Genomic DNA, 17798 nt, shown 5'->3' on the forward strand with positions numbered 1-17798 from the left:
CTGAAAAAAACAATAGAACCCTGCCCAAAACACAATAGATAATGTAATGTATTTAATGGTTATAATGGGAATTGTATTGTTTTAATGGAAACTATAATGGTGTCTACTGGTATGTGATGCATTCTATTGGTGGGATGTTAAATCTTATTGGGAAAATGCCCAAAACACACAACAAAATGGAATTTTGTAATGGTTTTACTTGAAAAAGCTAATGGTTTATAATGGTATATTAATGGAAACCATTAGAATTTATGTGATGGTTTCTTTTGGGCTTCTATTTTTTATTTTAGCAGGGAAGCCACTAAAAATGTTTCTTTTCAACCCTGTTATGCTGTAACTCATCCCCCTTTTAAATGAATGCTTTTGATCTTTTTGGTCTCATAGATGATTTAAGTCCAGACGTTTTTGGCATCTCTGTAATTTTTGTTTATAGTTGCCGGCGGTGGCTGTGAGCCCTTGCAAAGACAGTTTAGAAAAGACAAATCAATGAAACTTGCTGGCTTTGTTCCCACAGAAATAAACACACACACACACACACACACACACACACACGCTGTTTTTCTGTATATAACTAGGCCTAGGCTAAGGCTAAAGCCTATCCTCCCTCTAAACATAACCTCTACAAATACAATGTTCAGTTAAACTAAAATACAGTTGTTTAGGATATGTAAAAACACATGTGTATAATATTTCCACTGTGTATATAAATAGGTTGAAAATACGTTTTATCTTTGTTCCAATTAAAATAATTGGAGTATTTGTTCTCGTTGTAAATGAAGTCCGCAGTGTAACAGTAGGGGGACGTGTTTAGTTGTTGCACCGGAAGCGCGCCGGTGGTGTTTTAATGGCACACCAGCGTCTCTTCCGGTCTCTTTCGAATCAGCTCTGAGGAAAGATGGTGAGTTTCGCAGCGCCTTGCCATCAAAATCCTATAACATCTGATTCTGGGCTTGTTTTTAATCACTGTTCCATTAGTAATATCACAAGCATATATTTTGAAGGCTCAATATCATCAGTTATATCTGTAATTCCTCAATGCTGAGAGGTTATAGATGATATTTTGTTATCGGTTAGCATGTCGCTTAGCCTTCCATACAGTTCTAGCGAGCTCGAGAAATATACCGGTTAGCTCTATGTCCAGTGTGCATTTAATTAACCTTAAATACGTAGTTTTGGATGTTAATAAGTCTGAAACTGTTTAATTGTATAAATTAAACTCAGACCAGCGTTACTGTTTCTGAGAGACTTTCGTGGCATGAGTTAGCTGGTTAGCCTTTCTGCAAACACGCTAGGCTGTGGGTCCGAGTCTATTAAGCTGCCTTTCTAGACAGCATTTTTGTGCATTATAATCTCAGCCAAGTGAGCTTTCCTTCCTAAACAGGTTTGTTTGGAAATCATATTCTTTAGTTGCTTTTTAGCATTATTGTTTCTAAACATGCTTATTGAGCATCATAGTCTAAAACTCATTTATCTAACCTAGTTAGACAGCATATTGAAGGTCATCTCAGAATGTAGTCAGCTGTGATCATAGTGAGTTGCCTGCATTGACATTATTTATGGGCATAATAGTGTCCAAACCAAGCAAGCTGCACATGAATGAATGCTATGGTTGCCAGCTTGCTATGTTTTGATACAGCTGTCATATGAAAAGGAGCAATTAAGATATAAGCAGTAATGTGATGAATTTCTTGTGTTTTTCAGACGAAGGGTACGTCATCTTTCGGTAAGCGTCACAATAAGACGCACACTCTGTGCCGCCGCTGTGGATCCAAGGCGTATCACCTGCAGAAGTCCACCTGCGGAAAGTGTGGCTACCCTGCCAAGCGCAAGAGAAAGTGTAAGTGTCGTGATTTGTGTATGAACTCTCACAGCTCAACGTTTGGTCGTTTTGCATTGATTTTGATTCAAGTAGCTTTATTGGCACGCTACAAGACGTATGGTAAGCGTAGGTAATATGAAATAATTAGTTCACCCAGAAATGGAAAAATGTTGAAAAACCCCCCAGGCCATTCAAGATGTAGATGAGTTTTTGTTCATGGGAATAGATTTGGAGAAATTTAGCATTACATCACTTGCTCACCAATGGATCGTCTGCTGTGAATGGGTGCCGGCAAAATGAGAGTCCTAACAGCTGATAAAAACATCACAATCCTCATCTTTCTCCAGTGAACATCTTGTGAAAAGCTGTGTTTGTAAGAAACAAATCAATCATTAAGACTTCTTTGAGACCTCTATCCATAATACTGCTTTCTCCAGTAAAAAGTCATGTCTTCTGAATCAGGACAGAAGCCAAAACAGTTCTAAACATTTTCACTCAAAGCATTATTGTGGATCTTTAATCAGTCACAATGGTTTAAAATTTAAGAGAATTTTCAATTTTGGGTGAGCTATTCCTTGAGAGAGAACTGCAAAAACGTATGTGTTGTGTCTGGTGTATCAAAGCTTACCAATGATGTCCAAAAATAAATGTCTGAACAAATGATTGTCCAGTGATAACAGCTTTTAACTGAGGTAAGCCTGAGATGTTTATGGACTGCTGGAGGAATGCATTTTATTTTCATGCGTTTATAATAATTGTTTTTGTTTGTAGACAACTGGAGCGTTAAGGCCAAGAGGCGCAGCACCACAGGAACTGGCCGCATGAGACACCTGAAGGTTGTTTTCCGCAGGTTCAGGTGAGTAAACGTGCATGCAGTGGGTCTGCTCAGATTTTCATGCTTTTAAGGCTTTTTTTTTTCATACTTTAATCTTTTGGTTTAGTGTTTTCTTGAAGCATTTTTGAACTTTTGTGCCTTTTTCCTTGCATTTTTACAGATTTCTGCCCCATGCAAAATTGTGGTTTATTTTTTTTCCTTTTGTATATTATCTGGAATTAATACATTATGAGTTCGAAGCAGGGTTTGAGTTTGATGCCATAATATTTGACTGTCAATGATATTGTGTGAGTGGCTGTAGTCTGGTTAAATTTAGCATAGCTTACCGATGATGTCCAAAAATAAATGTCTGAACAAATGACTGTCCAGTGATAATAATTTTGTTCTGAGGTAAGCCTGACCTGTATATTTAGATGGGTGTCTCTTTAGGATCTGTTCTTGTTCAAACCAGTTGGATTTTGAAACTACTGTAAAGAGGCACTTAATCGATAGATTTGAGATCCATGCAGTTATAGTATGGGCTTGTGAATTATCTTTAGGACTGTCTGTGATGGCCTGTGGTGTTGAAGGTGACTGAAGTATGTTTTGTGTATTTCAGAAATGGATTCCGTGAGGGAACCGTGCCCAAGCCGCGTCGGGCAGCAGTGGCTGCGTCCAGCTCCTCGTAAACTATTTCCAATAAAAAGTGGTGTTTGAAATGTCTGTCTGAATTCATCTTTTTATCTCACAAACACACTCAGAGCTTCTCAAACCATTTGAAACCAAATTACCTTTTAATATCAATACCCACTAAACACTTGATTGAAAAGTATTATTTTAAATAAAGAGTAACATGGTGAAATTAGTCGGTCTTTATCAGTTTGTGTGGTTTTAGTTTTTTTAAGACTTAAATCTCAAGATCAGCTGTTCTGCTATATAAACTCCTAATGTACATATGAGTACAGTGATCTTAAAGAATACGATTATTGATACATTAAAGTTTTTTTAATAATTGCATTAGATGTCCACAGCAATAAAATGAGACCCTGTATTTTAAAACTTTATTCAATTCAGGCACAATCTAAATACTTTTTTCTTTACAAATACAAGAGTGTAGCGTGTCAAAATTGTGAATTACTCAAACAGCCTCTTCTGAAGACCTCAGTAACTCCATGCTGAGAATCACGTGCAAACAATTACAATACAGTGAGAAACTCAACGTGTAAAACAAATGCAGTGCCAATCAAAGTGATCTAAAGTGAAAGCAATAGTGGGGTGATTCTATAAACGCATTTTCATAAACAGAACAAACCTGTTTGGAGTTGCTGCAGAAGTAAGCTGTGATCGTGAAGAATTTTTTGATCGTGTGTGTGATTTGACAACGTGATGTGTTGCAGTTAAAACAGCAAGTGAACATTAAGTGCACTAGACCCAGACAGAAATCTAGACTCCGCTCAACTGAAGTTCTAGAATGAGAATGGCTGAATTGAGTCTTGTTCTGGAGTTCATCAGGCTCTCTCTCTGGAGCTTGGGCTCTAGACCCAGTACTGTTTGGTAGTGATGGGGGATGCGTGAGGTCTGTGCTTCGGGACGTGGTTCTGAGTGACGTAGCTTGGGTCGTAGTGATCCCATTCCAGAGCGGATGCCCAGGCAGAGCCCGGGAAACCATCACTGTCCATAGAAAGGATACGCAGAGATACACCTAAATGAACAGTTGGGAGAATTCAAAGAATGGACAGACTCCAAATATACACTACCAGTCAGAAGTTTTCTATTTGTAGTGGATATGTAGTTAGAGCTTTTGAAGCATACTCAATTCAATGAATGAGATCATAAAACTAACCTGCACTGGCTCCAAAGTCACTGTCCAGTCCTGAACCCCTAGCCGAAGGGCTTGATGACGTCACATAGCAGGAGTTCTCTGGCTGGATGATGCTGGCGGATTCACATTCCACACGGATCTTATCCAGAGGAGCGCTCTCCAGCTCCATGGTGCTGCTTCTGCGCATGGAAGTCATCCGCATTGAGAACTGTAACCAGAGCAGTTAAACGGTTAAATTAGGGCAAGGGCAAGCTTGACCTCGCATTTCACTTGGACTCAAAACTGTAGAGAAAGCAATCGTTTTCCTCGTCAGCTACTAGATTAAAACTAATAAACTGGGCTGCGTTTCCCAAAAGTTTTGTAGATCATAGAGACCATTGCCAGTGCTGGATAGTAACTGATCACATGTAACCTGGATTATGTAATCAGATTCCAAAGTACTTGTAATTAGATTATATCACGTTTTAAAATACTTGTAATCAGACTAGATACTTTTTATTGATTACATATTATTCACAAAAGTCTGTCGTCTTTGGAAGGCTTTTATCCACAGTTTAAGAAACCTTGACATAATGTTTCATGTTGTTAATAAATAACGAATGGAATATATTTGTATTCTCTTTGCATTTTTATATCAATATGGTACAATGTTATCCTATTTGCATTAATGTGATAAACGAGTTGGATCACAAGCAATATAAGAAATCAAAAAGTAAAAATATGTCAAATAAGTCAAAATGTGTAATGTAATGGATAACATTAGTAACTACAATTATCGTCATGTAATTTGGAATCAGTAATGGACTACAATTTTTTAAGTAATATACTCAGCACTGTCCATTGCCACCAATATTTTACTCCATAAACAATGCATGTAGTAATCTTCCATAAATCTATGGTATTTTGGATCTGGTACTATGGTAATATCATGCTTTTTGGATAAAAAGTGATAAGTAAATACCCACTATATGAGAATGTCAATCAAATTATCATAGATTTGCATTACCATTTCAAAGAACCATGGTATTAAAACTACATTTTCCCATATCATTATAGCAATTTTGAATATGGTACTATGCTTACTCAGGCAATCCATCTCATGAACACTATTATACATTATTTATTCACCACACATACATATGTTTTTTTCCATTTCAAATTTGCACATATCAGACCTGTACACACATAATTGTCTATATTGTGTTCTTGCTGCTTTGTACATTGCCTATTTGGATATTTGTATTATTCTTTATTATCTGTGTCCTGTTGCTGATTCCTCGTATGTATAAACAATAAAGCTCATTCTGGTTCTGATTCTGATTATGCCATGCTTTTTGTGCCTTATAATGCCTTGTAAAAACCCACAATATGAAAATGGCATATTAGTAAAGTTTTAAATTAGCAACCATGGAATTAAATAGAGACCATTAGGCCTTTATATTCAAATTAGTAGAAGATATTATTTAATATTTCATTAAATCATGTGTTTTAGTGATTTAGTGTTTTTGACCCTACCCCATTGGGAGTCACATGCAGTGCTGGTGAGTTCGGTGGCACCGTGTTGACCCGCTCCGTGTCCGAATCACTGGACTGCAGCAGAACCGGGGCGCTCGTCCTCCAGTTCGGCACGCGCAGTGACTCGGACCCGGCGTAAGTGGCCCCATCCGGGCGTAGAAACCTGGCGCGCTGCCCGGTGGCCCTTCTCTCCGCTGAGGAGGTCAGGGACGAGGTGATGGGAGGCGCCAGCATCGGCTCCGAAACCGAGACGTAGTTGGTCTTTCTGTTTGGAGCGAACCGAGGCTCATCAGAGAAGCGGGTGATTCTCTGGCGGGTGGAAAACGACGAGTGCATGAGCGAGATTTCCGACCCGCAGCGGTCTCTCTTCCTCTGGGTCATGCGGAACAGCTTGTATCCCACGAACAGGCAGTTGAGCAGCAGGAGCAGAAGGACGCAGGGAATGAGCACCAGGATCAGGAGGGCCAAACTGGACACCGGGAGGCCCTCAGGTAAGTTTGATGAGGGCACAGCCGATCCCAGCTGCGACATTTCATCACAAATCAAGACAAAGCAATATGATTTTGATGTTTGTTTAATTGCACCTCTGTTTTATGTAAAATAATATCAATAAAATGACTAAAACTGACAGCCGACAGTTGAACCGCAGGTGCGCCGCATTGACATCAATTAATTCCTCCAGAGTGCGTCAAGAGCTTGGCTTTTCACCGACAGTTTGCAACAACTTTGCAATCTTACCTCAGAGATGATATTAGTGTATTAAGTCGTCTATTTTGTTCGTAAGCCCTCAAAATAACACAATAATGAAGTTAAATATGTAAAAGCACTTATATAATTATTCTGAATAAAAAAGGAGCTACAGTATTCCTAAAATGCATATTGCCTTGATGTAGGCTAATCCTTAACCAAGTTTTCTGAGGGGAACGTTAGTTAAAATAGTCATATCTGCTAGTGTTTTTACTGTTAATTAAATCTATTAGAATTAAATTGAAGTAAAGCTGAAATGCAATATTAAGATAAATTTCAAAGCATGAAACTTTACATTTAAATTTAATGGCCAACTAAGTCTACTTAAGTACTAAAATTGCTGCAGCTGAACTGAAATGAAAGCTAAATTAAACTAATATAAAAAAACTAATAAAATTGTCAGAATTCTCACCATGCAATTCATTACTATGGCGGAGAGAGGGCAGTATAGTCTAGTTTAAGATTGTAGTTTTAATAGTCTTTTTTCAGTAAAAGCAATCACAAACCCTGTACATCTTATTACTTTGAAGCCATCAAACACATTTAAAATGCTAACCTAACCTTTGATTCCCTTAGGCTTGAGGCCCTTTAGATGGTCCCTTAAGTACTTATAATTACGTCCATTCCTTTTGCGGGTGGCTTTATCTGAAGCAATTTAGAAATGAGTAATGCTTCCACAGGGAATATACCACTTATACTGGAAGCACAAACACACAGTTGCTGTATCTTTTATGAAATGTCATGAATGGCCTCATTTGACGTAAGAAAAAGGAAACATTTTTCTGCATATATGTAGCTCATTTAAAAAATACAACTGCATAACAGTGGTTTCCCCAAGTGAACGAGATGCAGTGGTGAGCAAACATTACACATCAGATATAGAATTGAAGAAATATCTAGGATCATTCACACCCTGCTAAAAGCAACCATTCTGACCCTGAGTAAGTGTGAGTGTCATTTTAAACTGTGAGTATGATTCATGGGCCACAAACACGCCTATGACTGACACGAGACAATGTTCTTCTCGCTCAGACAGTTCATATATTTGCACATTTCCTGTGAATGCCAGTCTGTTCAGCTTGAGAGAATCATTGCCAAATATGTCCTATCAAATATACAGTACACTCTTAAAAATTGTACCATTAGGGGCAAAACAGCTTGAGGCAGTACCCTCTCATATAATTTGTCATCTTTGTAACTTAATTACATAAAAAGGTTCACAGCTTTACAAAAAGGATACATATTACTACTTTAAGGTACTAATACACATCTTTTAGGACTATATATTGTACCACTATTTGCACATTTTCTGACTATTTCAACTGTGGAGGTCCTTCCTTGGAAAAAGATCACTTGTACACAAACTGGAAGATATATTTGAGAAGAAAAATTGCATAAATCATGCCTTTTTTCTTTTACTTTTTTTTTCTCAGTTCTTTTTTTTCTTTGCTTTTCAGCTTTTCGCTTCACAAGACGGTAGTTGATGGACTGGAGTGGTGTGGATTATTGTGATGTTTTTATCAGCTGTTTGGACTCTCATTCTGACGGCACCCATTCACTGCAGAGCAAGTGAGCAAGTAATTTATCTACATCTTCGTGAGTATATTTTCAGCAAATTTTAAATATTTGGGTGAACTATTCCTTTAAATTCAAAACCATTTGCTTTAATATGGACGTTGTTCTCCCTTTGCTGCTTTGCAGATTTCTGGGAAGGTTTTCTAATGGATGCAGGGATTTGCTCTTGTTCAGAAACAAACATCTCTGAGGTCAGGTATGTTTTTGTGATGGAGTCTGGCTTACTGTTTCATTGTAGTTTGGCCTGTGTACAAGTCCTTCCATTTCTTTGTAGACCACATTTTGTGCACTGGGGCATTTCCAGCAGATTTAATCTTTTTGTTTTTGTATATGAAGAACTCTTGGATGTACAGTAATCTTGATTCATTTTTCCCATGGAGCACTTTGTGCTATACAAGTAGAGTTACTATTTTCATCTTCAGAAAGCAGTAGGGAATATACATCAGGCTTTGAAACTATTAAAAGCATACAGATTAAATTTAAAGGCTCAAACTGTATGGTAGCTACTTTTAATCAACCACACCATGGCCTCATATAGCTTTTGTGTTTATTAGTATTCAAATCCACAGAGCAAAAAATCCACCCTTTCTGGTGTGGAATATGAACATCACTAATAATTAATAAACAAACTGCTTTATTAATCTTTTTTTCTCTTTGACAGTTATTTTTGAGGCAGGACACCACAGGTTACTAGGGTAAATAATGTTAACTTATATATATACCATCACACTTTCCCAGTTGATTAATCACAGTGCACAAGTTTTCTGAAACTTATGTTTAAATATCCAATATCTAATGCAGTGTGTGTATATTTATATGCACACGTGGTCAGAATTGTTGGTACCCTTGGTAAATATGATCCAAGAAGGCTATGGAAATAAATCTGCATTGTTAATCCTTTTGATCTATTATTAAAAAAATCTAACCTTTCATTGGAGAATAAGAATTTAAAATGGGGGGAAATATCATTATGAAATGATTTCTCTAATACATATTGGCCACAATTAACGGCATCCTTTTATTCAATACTTTTTGAAACCTGTATTTGCCAGTTTAACAGCTCTAAATGTTCTCCTCTAATGACTGATGAGGTTAGAGAACACCTGACAAGAGATCAGAGACCATTCCTTCATCCAGAATCACTCCAGATCCTTCAGATTCACAGCTCCATGACGGTGCTTCTTCTCTAAAGTTCACCTCACTCATTTCCTACAGCGTTCAGGTCAGAGGACAGGAATGGCCAGCAGAAGCTTGGTTTTGTGCTTAGTGACCCATTTTTGTTTTTGAGGTTTGTGTTTGGATTATTGTACGGTTGGAAGATCCAAACATGGCCCATTATAAGATTTCTAACAGAATCAGTCACTTATTGATTTTTTTATCTGTTGGTATTTGATAGAATCCATGATGCTATGAGTCTAAAGATGTCCAGGACCTCCAGCAGAAATATAGGCCCACAACATCAAAAATACAGCAGTATATTTCATTGTACACATGGGGTACTTTTTATCCCGGTGTTCACTAAACCCATCTTGAGTGTTTGCTGCTAAAAAGCTCATTTTTTTAGTTTCATTTGACCATAGAAGCCAGTCCCATTTGAAGTTCCAGTCGTGTCTGATAACTGAATATGCTGAAGATTGTTTTTTGGTGAAAGCATTTTCTTTTCTTGATTTTTTTTTTTTTTCTTGAAGGCCTCCCCCAAACAACATGTGGTGATGTAGGTGCTATTTGATATATTGTTTTAAGGCTTTCTGACCCCGAAACCTTTTTCTGCAATTCTCCAGCTGTGGTCCTTGGAGAGTCTTTAGCCACTCAAACTCTCTTCCTCACCGTGCATTAGGACGATATAGACACACGTCGTCTTCCAGGCAGATTTGTAACATTTTCTGTTGAATGGAAATTCTTAATTATTGCCCTGATGGTGGAAATGGGAATTTTCACTGCTCTAGCTCTTTTCTTAAAGTCACTTTCTAATTTGTGAAGCTCAATTATCTTTTGCTGCACATCAGAAATATATTCTTTGGTTTTTCTCATTGTGATGGATGATTAAAGGGAATTTGGCGTTTGTTTTCCCTCCTATTTATATTCCTGTGAAACAGGAAGCCATGGCTGGATAATTTTATGTTCATAATCACGCTGGTGTGCTCAATTTTGAATATGAATGGGAAAATATTTCAGATATATTTTACTCATAAGAATTTCTAAGGGGACCAGTAATTGTGTCCAACATGTATGTCACATTTTATTTTTGGGTGATTCAACACAGATGTTTTACCAACCAAGAGGTTCAGCACTTCTAGAGTTTCATCCCTCTATCTGATGAGAGCATAAGTATTGGAGCAGTTGCCTCACAGGTCTTTCTAAGTGATCAGCTGTGTCCTGTTGCATTAATTCTTCAGATATTAAAGCAGGGAATGTGTCGTATCAGTTATATCCATTACTTCTGCATTCTGAATGTTGCATTCGATGATTACAAACACAAAGCAGGATGAAGATGAGGGAGCTGACTTTGAGAGAAAAGCAAGCAATTTGGATGCTAAAAGAAAAGAGGAAGTCAATTAGAGCTCTAGTAAAAACAAAGGGCACGGAGAAATCAAGAGTATGGAAACCGCCAGCGACCAACAACGACCTGATCGGCTGAGAAAACAACAGTAGTTGATGACAGACAAATCATAAAAGCTGTGAAAATGAACCCTAAAAGACGTGTCTGTAAAATCACCAACAACTTCCAGAAAGCTGGGGTGATGCTCTGACAATCTACTGTCCTCAGGAGACTTTGACACAGAATTACAGATGCTACACAGCAAGATGCAAACCTCTGACCAGCACCAAAAATAGAAAGGCAAGATTGGAGTTTGCTAAAAAGCACAAAGGTGAGCCAGAAGAGTTTTGGAACTGTGTTTATGGACCGATGAGACAAAGATGAACCTTTATCTAAGTGATGGGAAAACAAAAATGTGGAGAAAAAAAGGGAACTGCAAATGATCCCAAGAATACAGCCTCATCTGTAAAGCATGGTGGAGGTGGTGTCATGGCATGGGCATGCATGGCTGTCTCTGGAACAGGCCCTCTCAACTTTACTGATGATTTAATGAATGATGACAGTAGCAGAATGAATTTGGAAGGGTACAAAACCATCTTGCCTACCAATATTCAAGAAAATGCCGCCAGATTCATTGGGAAGTGCTTCATATTGCATCAGGACAATGACCCAAAACACCCTGCCAGTTCAGTCAAGGAATTTATAAGGGCAAAGAAATGGAAAGTCTTAGATTGCCCAAGTCAATCTCCAGATTTAAATCTGATTGAACATGAATTTCACCAGCTGGAGAGGAGAGTAAAGGCAGAAACTCCCCAAAACAAACAACAATTGGAATTGGCTGCATTAAAGGCTGGGAAAAGCATTTCAAAGGATGAGAGCAAGAGTCTGGTGATGTCTATGGGTCACAGACTCACTGCTGTGATTGTGTGCAAGGATCTACAACTAAATAATAGCTTTTAATCTTTTATATCTGCCTTATGTTCAACTGTCCCAATACTTATGCTCACATCAATGAGTGCAATGAACTCTAAAAGTGCTGTTCTTTTTATTTGGTAAAACATCTATGTGTTGAAACGGCTAATAATAAAATGTGACATTCTGTAGTTTTGTCTCATATTCATCTTTTAAACATATTTGCAAATGTCCAGACTCCACAGCTAACAGAGCAATTTTGTCCTTACTGTTCCAATACTTATGGAGGGCACTGTATATATATATATATATATATATATATATATATATAATAAAACAATAAAATAAACACTTAAATGTGTATTTTGGATGTTTTCTTTCCACTAGTCTGAAAGAAGACATAAGCTATGGAAGCAAAATAGCCCAAAAACTCAAAATTGACCTTAATCACTAAACACTTTTTTTCCCTCTCGTATGCAATTTAATGCATTCATCATTCATGAATTAAATTCATGCATGCGTTCTTCATCTTATATCTTGAGTGCTCAACACATTAAAGACCGCAACACCATTCCAGTTATTTCATTAATAAAACTTTATTTCTGCTTACAAAACATGCGTTCATCATACATGCCAGGTCATATCTGAAATTCACATTTTCTCTATATAATCTTTACAAATAATTCATTGGAACATGACACAGGGATCTCTCATAGAGACTAAATCACTGACAGTTCTGTACGTGAGTACAAGGTCGTCATGGTTAAAGAAGTATGCCAACACTTCAGAGTAGCACCATCAGTGCAGGTGCGTGTTTAGTGTGTGCGCTGTTCGTGTGTTTCCTCAAACACTTCATCTCTGTACGAATCACACTTAACACAGTTATTACATACCTATATGTAATATGTCTGTGTGAGCATCCCGTCTCACACTTGAGTGTGTGTGCCTCACAGAGACAAACAGCTGACGTTAAGTCAGTCACCAAAATGAGCGTGTGTTTTCTTTAGTTAACACTGTCCCAAGCTGTGTTTGATGATTTCTTTGCTGCTCGGGGGAATGCGATCAGGGAAAACGACTTGAAATTCGACCAGCAGGTCTCCACGCTGGGCGGGGTTCTTCACTCGGGGAAGCCCCTCCCCTATAAGCCGTCTCACTGAGCCGGGCTTGATGACATCACTGCATGGGAGGGGCTTCATCTGTCCGTCAAGCGTAGGGACATTAACCGTACACCCACATAGAGCCTGGAGAGAACACAAAGAAAGAAAACTGTTAAACATTGTGTCATAGGATCATCTTTGAGTTGTTGAGCTATAAAGGTCTGTATTGATTCTCGGCAGCTCTCTTTGTCTTGAGATACAATCTGTTATATCACAAGCTGCGGTGTTTTGGCAGCATAAGAGCTATAATGCCCCTCTGGCATATGTTATGAGGTCTAATCCACTTATATGTCTATATATGATGCTTTTATATAATGCGAGTATGAACGCGGGCGGAATATAGGCCAGACAGATTGAACATTACAGTTACGTAACGGTAGAAAAGAGCCGCTAATCGCTCTCATTTCTCAATGATGCTCCAGTCTGCGGGGGACGGGAGGGTAAGCGTGGGAAGAGAAAGATGAAGTGGATGTGAAAAACGAGAGCGGGAGAGAGCGAACGAGGGCGAGAGGTTTGGTGTGGAAAGTAAAAATGGAAATGAGCTGGAAAGAGCGAAAGAATAAACAGTTGTTTTTAAGAGCCGATGCCAAATATGGTGTCTAGAGAACAGGATGGGCGATTTGATGATCACTTTTGTTAATCGGCCAATCATCTCAATCACTGAATATATAGTGCATTAAATAATTAATTCTAGCTTGCTGTCTTATGAATATTTCTGCAATATATTGGCCAATCAATCTTAAAATGGCTATATATGGACTGAATATTTCCTGATATTTCAGCCAGGCCAATTAATGGACCAATAATTGACCATTTTAAGATTGCTAGTATCAAATGATCAATGAACCCTTGGCTACTAAGGAGAAGAGTTACCTAACAGTGTCACTTCCTAAAATCTGTTCAAAAAGATGAACCATTTCTGTTGTTTTTGAGTAAATTTGGTGTAAAATAAACGCTGATTTGAAATCATAGTTTACTGTCTTATGTATATATCACTATTATATTTGTCATCCTGCTCTCTAGATATTATTAGGGGTTTATTCATAGAAAATGCATTCATAGGCAAAATAAGATCCACTGCTGGAGAGGAGCAAATGACAGAATGTGTGTGAGACGATGCTGAGAGCTGAGGAGGTGGTGTGCGAGATGGGAGGGGGAGTGTGTGAGAGTGTGCGCGCTGAGGCTGCGGGGGAGAGATGCTAAATTTAGATGCAGCTCTCTGCAGAGGCTTATTGAGTACCGGCGACTGCGAGGGAACATTTCGTACTGCCATGCACACATACACACGTACACAAGTACACATCTCACCTCTCGCAGCGTGATGGTGGCAGTGTACACAATATGCGAGCCGTCTCGTCTGAAATGGGCGTGCTTCTTCTCCTTGATAACGAAGGCCAGGTCGTTAGGGGCGTGGCCGAGGATCTGATGGCCCTCCTGGGGGAAGGTGATCCTGGTGCCCTCCTTCCACCCCTTCTTCACCTCTACGTCGAACACGCGCTCTTCTGGTCTCAACGTGTGTTTGTCAGTCTGCCGGAGGCGTGTCAGTTTCACACGCTTCGTCACGCCCACTAAAATGTCCTCCAGTGACACGAGGAGCTCGTGAACTTCGGCCACGCTCGATGGCTTGGACCCGCCCCTGTTTCCGTGATGCCGACTGAGGTGGGGCAGGGGGTTTCGCATGAAGGGGTTAAACAGGTCGTCGTCTGAATCGACTTCAAAGTTGAAGAACATGCGCCAGGAGTGGGCGTCGGCTTTCGAGGAACTGTGGGAGGGGTCACTTTTGTTCCCAGCCGGAGCAACACCCCCTTTGGTCAAACCTTGAAGATAAAAGAGATTTATTAGTGTGCATGTCTTCGGTTTCATGAAAGCTAAAAGGGTTAATTCGCTGGTTAAAGTATGGATAAATAATTGATCATGTTTGCAGATATTTGCACCCAGCACTGCGAGTGTGTGAATCAGTTCAGCTGGGGTTGTGAGAACCCACTGAACTCAGTGTTCATTTGAAATGAGCGTTAGTAGGAAACTTGAAATGGTGATTTATCTTGCATTTTTTGACCTGCATGTGCATGCATATTAAATATGTTTGTGGTTGCACTTTAATCTCACCTTGTTGATCATAGACGCTGCGTTTCTCTGGGTCTGTCAGAACATCATAGGCTTGTGCAATCTGTTTAAATTTGTCCTCGGCGTCTGCATCTGGGTTCTTGTCTGGGTGGTAACGGAGCGCCAGACGCTTGTACGCCCGTCTGATCTCCTCCTCATTAGAGTCACTTGACACACCGAGCACAGAGTAGAAATCAAGACACTCTGGTGAAGACGGGGGGCTAGACACCTCGGGTTCTTCACGCACCTCCTACACATTATACAAACACAGATGGCAGGAGTTTAGAGTATGATCATTTCTCCTTGGTTCACCTACACAGGGTGATCCCAAATAAAAAGATTAAGTTTCTTAGTTCAGGCAGGGATGCAGGCACCATGGACATAAAGGGAGTCCCCATAATAGTACTATTTTTAGTGACCAATTTTTCATTTAGTCAGTTGAATACATACATACATACATATATATTCCACTCAATCCAAAATTTGAGTAATAAAAGTATAAAGTATAAGCATATATCATTTATATAACAAATATATTCTATTTTCACTCATAGTACCAAATAAATTAATAGTTTCTATATTCTCCACTCTGTAAAGTTTGTGAGTGGGGCATATATATGCACAGATTTTTTATATGCCTCCAAATTCTCTATTATAATATACACTCACAAAGTCTTTGGGTGTATATTATATAGTGGATAATATAGAGGTGTATATATAAAAATCATATGTTCTCCAATATATAAATCTATATGCATTTTATTAAGTGGGGAATATAGAGTTGTATACACCTCTTTATTCTCCATTATATAACAGACCTCAAAGTATTTGGGAAAATATAAAGAGACCAATATAACAATTTATTAATCTATATATACCTCTGTATTCCCAACTATATAGTATGCATATAAAGGTTTCTACATTGGAGAATATAGAGGTATCTCTGGATTTAATAGGATATTAATCTCTATATTGTCCAATATATAATAAACACTCAAAGTCTGTGAGTGTATATTATGTAGTGGAGAATATAGATGCATATATATTTTAGCATGCAATTTAAATGTGCAGCATCTCACCTCTGAGGTCCATCCCTCCTCTCCGTGGATCACTCGCACTTTGCACTTGACATTCTTGTGTTTGACGCCGAACTGAGTCCAGATGAGAACCATGATGCTGATGCTGATGCTTCTGCTGTCGTTGAATGTGAGCTGAGCGCTTGAGCTGCTGTCTGCTGCATCTCTCGCCGCTCTGCTCGAGCTTTTATACCCGTGCTCTACACACGGCGCCCACGCTGCGTGACCGAGCTTCCCCGAGCACGCCCATTCTCCACGTACACTAAAGGGAATACCGCGTGCCCACCAATCCACGCTCGATGCCGCTGCGGAATGAGATGAGCATCACGCGGATGTGTCAGCCCACCTCTCCATGTGGAGGAGCGTTTCCGGAATTCACAATGAGTCTCATCCCTCCCTCCCTCCATCCTTCCATCCTAAATTGGTCTCCCGTTACAGACTGTTCTTTTGACTTGTCGGCCAGATTTTTGGATTGAAAGTTGTGAATGACAATAATGATGGATATTTCGCAAAGAATGGTAGTAAATGAGCACGAAAATTCCTACATATAAAAAGGCGAGAATAATAGCAGATGAACGCAGGGAAATGTGCATATATTTTTATATTTAAAATGCCGTTTTCAAAAGGCACTCATGCTTGAGTCGTGCGTAACTTATTCATTAACCTACTTGGAAGAGACATACTATTGATAGAACTTAGAAACTCACATAATAATTGCCATTTGGGGTAAAGAGCGTTCAACTAACCAATTAAATAAATTTACTGCGAGCTTTTTCGTTCATAATAACCCTAATAATTTTAAATACATTATTATTTGGAAAGTTAGAAATCGTCAATGGTGATTAGTTCGCTCTTAATTCTCTCTTAGTCAACATTTGAAGGGGATCGAAAAGGTTAATCAAAGTTGTCCTAAAACAAGAACGCATTTTGGTTTTAGGACAACTTTGATGAAAGGTTTTGATCCAAAGGTTTTGAGGCTATATTGTCCATTGACCCCTGGTTGAAAACCTTGGCCACATGTGTGAAGATCTATGCTTGAATGTCAGTTTGATTATTAAATGGCAAATCATGTCTGATGCTTTGAGCAAGCAATAAAGTCTTATTAGAATTTAGCTACACACTGCAATGTCCCTTTCTCACAGTGCAATTAAATCAGATGAAGAATACAGCCAGAACCGCTTCACCCACACATGCAATTAGAGGCAATTAACGTGTGATAGTGAAGTCTGGTCCCTTGTGTACCAATAGTTCTTTATGCTCGTCACGGTGACAGTTCAATGTTCCCATCTCCACGGGAATAAAACACTTGTCCTAGACGTTAAATTGACCGCAAATGCATTAAAGCGGAGCCTTTAGGCAGCGTAAGTGCAGCTGAATTAGCGCGCATTCCTCAAGTACATAAATGGTCATGCTTCCTCAGACGTGACGCGCTCAGCCAATCACAGACGAAAGATGCTTCAGGATTCCCGCTGGTACCGGAAAATTGGACAAATTTGGTGTACATGTCCCTGTCAGAAACGTCAGAGAATCTCTAAGCCAGATTTCGTCCATTTTGGAAAAATAGAGAGAGGGAGCGCAGGAAAACCGAGCCGAGTGGTGTGAATGGCACCTTGAAATCTGTCATTATCGACCGGCCGGACATTTCCGTTGTGTCTGGAGAGATGAATGTGAGATCAGGTGTGTGTGTCTCTCCGTGAAAATGTGTTTGAGGCAACTGAG

General features: G+C 39.1%; 3 protein-coding genes across 3 annotated transcripts; 1 reads left to right on the plus strand and 2 right to left on the minus strand.

Annotated features, from left to right (window-relative positions):
• Positions 1–769: 769 nt before the first annotated feature.
• LOC306855659 (large ribosomal subunit protein eL37) lies at positions 770–3356 on the plus strand. Its single transcript, XM_079394452.1, has 4 exons — positions 770–898; positions 1702–1837; positions 2591–2675; positions 3253–3356. The coding sequence occupies exons 1-4, from the start codon at positions 896–898 to the stop codon at positions 3320–3322; spliced, it is 294 nt and encodes a 97-aa protein (XP_079250578.1). The 5' UTR covers positions 770–895; the 3' UTR covers positions 3323–3356.
• Positions 3357–4168: 812 nt separating this feature from the next.
• LOC306855663 (protein huluwa) lies at positions 4169–6501 on the minus strand (the record flags this gene model as incomplete). Its single annotated transcript, XM_079394456.1, has 3 exons — positions 4169–4335; positions 4477–4663; positions 5971–6501. The coding sequence occupies 3 exons, from the start codon at positions 6499–6501 to the stop codon at positions 4169–4171; spliced, it is 885 nt and encodes a 294-aa protein (XP_079250582.1).
• A 5815-nt stretch (positions 6502–12316) lies between these two features.
• On the minus strand, positions 12317–16435 carry LOC306855660 (dnaJ homolog subfamily B member 5-like). Its single transcript, XM_079394453.1, has 4 exons — positions 16083–16435; positions 15007–15253; positions 14209–14717; positions 12317–12984 (listed from the first exon to the last, which is right to left on the minus strand). The coding sequence occupies exons 1-4, from the start codon at positions 16173–16175 to the stop codon at positions 12751–12753; spliced, it is 1083 nt and encodes a 360-aa protein (XP_079250579.1). The 5' UTR covers positions 16176–16435; the 3' UTR covers positions 12317–12750.
• Between the last annotated feature and the right edge of the window lie 1363 nt (positions 16436–17798).

Source organism: Barbus barbus, assembly GCF_936440315.1.
Source record: "Barbus barbus genome assembly, chromosome: 36".
Classification (NCBI taxonomy): Eukaryota; Metazoa; Chordata; class Actinopteri; order Cypriniformes; family Cyprinidae; genus Barbus; species Barbus barbus.